This window comes from Branchiostoma belcheri, unplaced genomic scaffold (assembly GCF_001625305.1).
Source record: "Branchiostoma belcheri isolate BF01 breed outbred unplaced genomic scaffold, Haploidv18h27 scaffold16, whole genome shotgun sequence".
Lineage (NCBI taxonomy): Eukaryota > Metazoa > Chordata > Leptocardii > Amphioxiformes > Branchiostomatidae > Branchiostoma > Branchiostoma belcheri.
In genome coordinates, this window is record NW_017803046.1 from 4,228,108 (window position 1) to 4,234,107 (window position 6,000).

A 6,000-nucleotide genomic window follows, 5' to 3' on the forward strand; every position below is an offset into this window, starting at 1 on the left:
TACATTCATTTTGAAAGTGCATTTTGTCATGTATGACTATGACTACTTGGAATTATATATCAAAGACCATTTAGCAAGGAAAGGACAAAAAATCAAAGGATATTCATCTTTGTTTATTGATGATAGTTTATTGGTGAGGTTGTGTATTTTAGAAGAGCTGCACTGGAAGCTAAGATGGTGAGTTGTTACACACCAATTAGACTCCATAACTGTAATTCTTTGTTCAGAGATTTGAACAAAGGGCAACAAGCTACTAAAACAATAATTTCTTGGTCCACAAATTTTTTATACAAAATTAAATCCTGTAACGTTATACATCTTCCATATTCAATAGGAAGGAAGAAGTTCAACATTGGGAACCCTTGAATTTTCCTTTAGGTTTGAATGGCCTTCACTCAACATTGTTTCCTTTTGCATAAGCCACATCATCTAGGACAGATGAGAACTAAAGGATAAATGTTGCCCTCATCAAGGGCATTATAGGAATAATGTCCTTGCCCTCATCAATGACTCAAAAGACAGTCCTTGGATTCAGCGGAATGTTTGATGATACAATTGCATGTTCCAGAGACATGAGAAGTTTTAATAGAAGCCAACTGATGACATTTTGTCATGAGCGATGTCCCCCTAGTCAGGGACGCGTGTCTGGGAGTTGCAGATAAGGGTGAAGGAATGACTTGGGGGTCATTATTACAAGTAATACTTGGTGACATCCGTCATCTCTGAGGCATGTGACTAGGATTCATGCGGGCCATTCTAAATCCCGCAGAGGGGTGTGTGTCTCATATTTATGGTCACTAAAAACAACGACATGCTTCGTTAGACCCAGATATCATCAATGCAAACTGTGTACGGTATGTCTGTGCTCAGTTAGAAGGTTGTTTTGAAAGATACAGACTTTATGAAATGATTTAAATTTGACATTTTGTTGAAGCTCAGTTGTGGGTATCCCAACATGCTGTACGGGACGTCCCGGCCGCGCATGCTCACTACCCTGACAGCCGCCATATTGATTTTTGAGAAGGGGGTGGAGATGGAGACGTGATTCTATTGCATCTTTAGCGGCGTTTTCTGAGGTCTAAACGAACGATATGGCGTGGGCTAACAGGGGATTGGAGGAACTGATCCCCCTGGTGAACAAACTGCAAGATGCCTTCTCCCAGGTCGGGCATCGCATGGACTTGGACCTGCCACAAATCGCCGTGGTGGGAGGGCAAAGTGCCGGGAAGAGCAGTGTGTTGGAAAATTTCGTTGGCAGGTGAGAGAAGATTTTGTCAACAACTTCGTTATTTCTTTGGTATGATACATCCAAACCCTGCATACCCGCATCTGTATTGACCTATAAATCAGAGTTTCTACTAGTGCACTACAGTAGAAAGCCGGCGATCCGCCCAGACCCGGGCGTTTTGGAGGATCACAACAGTGGCTCCCTGCAGGAGATGACGGGATGTATTTCCGCTTTGCCCTATTTGGGAAACTCATACATACATACGGTACCATCCCGTATCGACCACCGGGGCTTCACCACTTCAGCAAGACACTAGCAGAAATATTCACAAGTCGGCAGGCATCACTCCGATCTACCTCGATCTGTGACATTTCTAATCAAGTTGTTGAGAAAATTCAATCAACCGATCGGGTCAGCCCACGTAACGGGTTTTCTGTGGGGAATTTGTGCCCTTATCACGAATGGATTGCATGACACTATTATGATGGTGATTGATTTTGATCCTAAAAATTCATTTGGAGGTGACATTGCCGTAATTTGCCTGTCAATCCTTGTAAACGGCAACAAATCACTTTTGTTATGACCTCTTTCATTAGTAAGAGTTTTAAAACAAATCACTTGTTTTTCAATGCAACCATTTGCTAAACAAATTAAATATTTTGTTTATTTTGGGCTGTGTTATGTTAATATCTTAAGCCACTTTAGGTGTAATAAACATATTAGAATACACATGTAGTTTTACTTTGAACACTACCTGCCTTTGTTACCTTTGTTATGGCTTCTGTGGCACCTACTCTATTGTTTAGCTTCTATTGTTTGATGCACACACATTAGGTCATAGGCCGTCAATAGAAGCGCAAGTCATACCTTCCGAAAATAGTCACAGTTAGGTCACATTAGCGACTCCTTACTTAGAAAAGCACAGGTGTTTCTGTTTGCAGTTCCTTACCTTAATTTGCATATTTGTAGTAATGTTTCCGTTAAACTGTCCAAATACAGTGTCATGTTTGTTTGCGTTGCCATGTTTAATTTTAATACACACATACTGCAATCTTCCACTGCGTGTTTGTTCTTTTAATGTCACCTTGAAAACCAGAAATGTTTTGTCACAGTTGGATTGCAGTTGGGGAACTTGAAATAACATACATATTTTCTGCTTTTGCCAAATTACCTTTAGTAGGCTTTACAATAGGAAGTGATTTGTATATAAAATAGTTTAAACACCTTCCAGTGGTATTTGTTCTTTTAAACTCACCTTGAAAACAAGAAATGTTTTGTCACAGTTGGATTGTAGTTGGGGAACTTGAATTTGAAATAACATACATGTGTACGTATTGTCTTCTTTTGTCAAATTATCTTTAGTAGGCTTTACAGTAGGAAGTGATTTGTGTATGAAATAGTTTAAACACGTTCCAAAGTTAATACCGACTGATTTGTCTGTTTCGCTTCTTCTTTGCCCACAGAGTGTATCTAGGGTCTTGCACGACATCATACCCCCCTTATGTCATGAATATTAACGCTCACACATCTTGTATTCCTGCCAACTGTTGTCCTTGGGCTGACCGTGTAGAATGGTTTTGCTTCCAGATAGCTACAGTGGCATTTATGGCTGACCTAATGGCACGCTACCCATCACAATTTGTCATAAATTTCATTTGAGAACTCGTCAAGCATTTTGAAGTGCCATTGGCGGGGAAGTACAATGTATTAAACCCTCTTGACTAAGTGGCACTGTCCACAGCTCTAGCGCATAGCATACTGATTAGTATACTATAATGGAGGAAATGTGAAATTTACAAACTACGTATGTAATTTTGTATTTATATGAGAGAAGAGTATATGTTGTACAGTGTACTAGTGTAACATTGTAAAACTGTTTTACATTAAATAAAATTACAATTGTGAAATGAAATGGACATTCAGTACATGTATGTCTTGAGGCTTGACATTACTAATTATGGCCTGTGTTGACATTGCCAATTTATAGCTCGAACTAAGTGTAATAACTTAATGTACATAGGATTAGAAACGGAAGCAAGGTTTCTCCCGTAAGAAGTAGTAATACCTGTGCTTCATACATTTGTACATGTACATACGCAGAATGCATTTTAAGTCAGTCATTGATGAAAGAGAGTGGATGCTATCTGAAATGTCTGACTCTTTGAAAGAATTTATCCAGTAATGCTCTACCTGGATGTCTAAAATTCATTGATGTTTCATACTTGATGATCCAGACATTTTTCGTTTGTGTGTTCCCAGGGACTTCCTACCCCGAGGGTCGGGTATAGTGACCAGACGACCCCTGGTGTTGCAGCTTATCCACAACCCAAAAGCAGGTGAGTTATGTGAAGAAACAGGCCTTTTAATAAAACCCTACATGTAAATATATGCATGATGCAAGTATGATAGTTACTTAATTCAATACTCATGTCAGTGTGACAGTGCCCAAATCCTAATTTACAATAGGGGTATACCGGTATCTCTCACTACGTACAATATTTTCTTGTACCCTAAATGGGCTTCATTTGACAGTTAAACTCAACAATTTATGTAACTAATTGCTAACTGCACAAATATTGCACATGCAACATTTTGAACAAGCTGATTTAGTATGCGCCAAGTCTTATGTATATGCAAATTTAGCTCTCTAACGACTTGGGGTCATCCAAGGTCCTGATAGTCCTATGACCTTGAAGTAAAAGCCCCTGCGTGACATCTAGAAATGGGACCAGAGAAAGCCGCAATCTCTGCTTAAATCGATGCACCGGTAGATGAGGAAAGATGTCCCACAGTGTCTGTGAGAAAAAGTCACATTGTCGCAGGATAAGATCATCTTCAGACAGTAGAGATCAGGATGTTTTGTAATCATCGCTTCTTTAGAAAGGTCAAAGGGACGTGGTGATGCTGGGAAAGAGATGACCTATTGGTATGTCATCCAATCTCATTCCCAGGGGAGGCAAGCCATTATTAGAGGCTTTCACGCAATATATACATGTATTTTTTTACCTGTCACATGAGTTACTGAAATAACAGTGAAAATCTTGTGAATCCAATCCTTTATCGAAATAACACACTGGTACCCAGGGTACACATCACATTTTTTGTATCTTTCACATTTTCTACTGGTTATATGTACCTTCAGAGCAGTTATATTCAGAGTTTGTACAGAATTTTGTCAGTTGCACTCTGTGCTATAATTGTGAGCAATTGACATTTAAAAATGGAAATGGCCTTTCCAATTAAATTTATTATGAACAAAAATTGTGCCCAGATTTCTTAACATGAATAAAAGAAATGCCATGTAGTCGCAGTATGCTTGTTGTTGGCACAATAATTATAACAGTCTTCAGTCTTTCATCACACTGTGCAACAGTGAAACAATCATTGGTTCCATATAGTTTGTTTCTTACTAAGAAGCAGTCTTTAAAAGCAGCATAACAGTGCAGGTCCCAGTGGGTGTGGGGCAATGGCTGGATACTTGTGTACGTATTATTGATTTTCTCCCGTTGAAAAGGATGCCTATTGATTTGTCGGTGTGCAGTGATTTGTCACGGGAAATGACAGCGAACGACTCCACCCCACGCTTCGTTAGGTCACCAACGTTTCATTTGCAACCGGCACGGTCTGAATTATGCATGTAGCGACGTTCACCAATTTCTCTTTACGTCTGGTAATGAAACACCAATCATTGCCAGCTATATATACATGAATACCAGTATAAATGTTAAACATGAATCATGCTACAATTATGTTATCATCCACCGTACAACCTCGCAAATGTGTCATTTAAAACAACATTCTATTTCAAGAAGTCTTACTATTACATGGCCACACCAGACCTAGAGTGCTACCATCATTTTTCAAGGAGGAAAGATGCCTACCAAAATGAAAATATAACGTTGGCAGCATTGTAAATCTGACAAGACTTAAAGACTTTAAGCATGTGTCTATGCTATATATACACTTGGTCATTATATAAAACATGTACTTGTGTATTGATGGTTGTCTTTCTTCTACTACTAAAACTAGTCAAAGATTAGTAGAGAATATATAGAATGGGAGGGGTACCATGAAGATTTTCTATGAATTTTCTGAACTTGGTGATGTTATTTGCTATATCATTCAATATATGTATAGACTTTATATTAATTATAAGATTACATGTATGTCAATGATGTCCCAAGGGACTGCCTTCACGTGTGTTAGATGGGCAAATCAAGAGCTTGATTGGTTTTGCTAAAAATTGGGATGAACAGCCCATGCAGGCGTGTCAACTAGGAAATAGGCCATCCAACCATCCATGAAATGGAAGAGTCCACTAGAATAAGGGGATATTTCTGTCACGTGTACAGTGTGATAAACATTTTGTGCTTTCAGCCATTTTGTACAGGTACATTTGTGCACTGTTGGCTTCCCTCCCTACATCTGCTTGGAGAATGCTGCTCAACTGTTTATTTGTTTACATGCTAAAATTCTTACATTTCTTTATTTTTTAGGAAACTACATGTAGGTTCATGTATCCTGAGTGTGTATCCTGCAAAGGAATTACGTATACTGTGATTCTGAGAAAAATGTACATGATCATGCCCGAATTATACGTTCATTGTGGTGGCAAGTGCAGAAAAAAGAAAGTTGGGGAATTATTTGTTCAAGGTGATGATAACAAACATAAAAGTACCCTGAAAAAATAATGAATTATACCATTGAAAGAAAAGTAATTTACTACTAGTTTAAGATTATTCATGTCTGACATGTTATACACTTTATGAATG

The 6,000-nt window shown here is 38.6% G+C and overlaps 1 protein-coding gene across 1 annotated transcript; it reads left to right on the forward strand.

Annotated features, from left to right (window-relative positions):
• Window positions 1–985: 985 nt before the first annotated feature.
• Window positions 986–3,564, forward strand: LOC109465932 (dynamin-1-like; the record flags this gene model as incomplete). Its single annotated transcript, XM_019763418.1, has 2 exons — window positions 986–1,258; window positions 3,488–3,564. Coding segments are annotated over exons 1-2 (244 nt in total), but the record flags the coding sequence as incomplete, so codon positions are not given.
• Window positions 3,565–6,000: the final 2,436 nt, after the last annotated feature.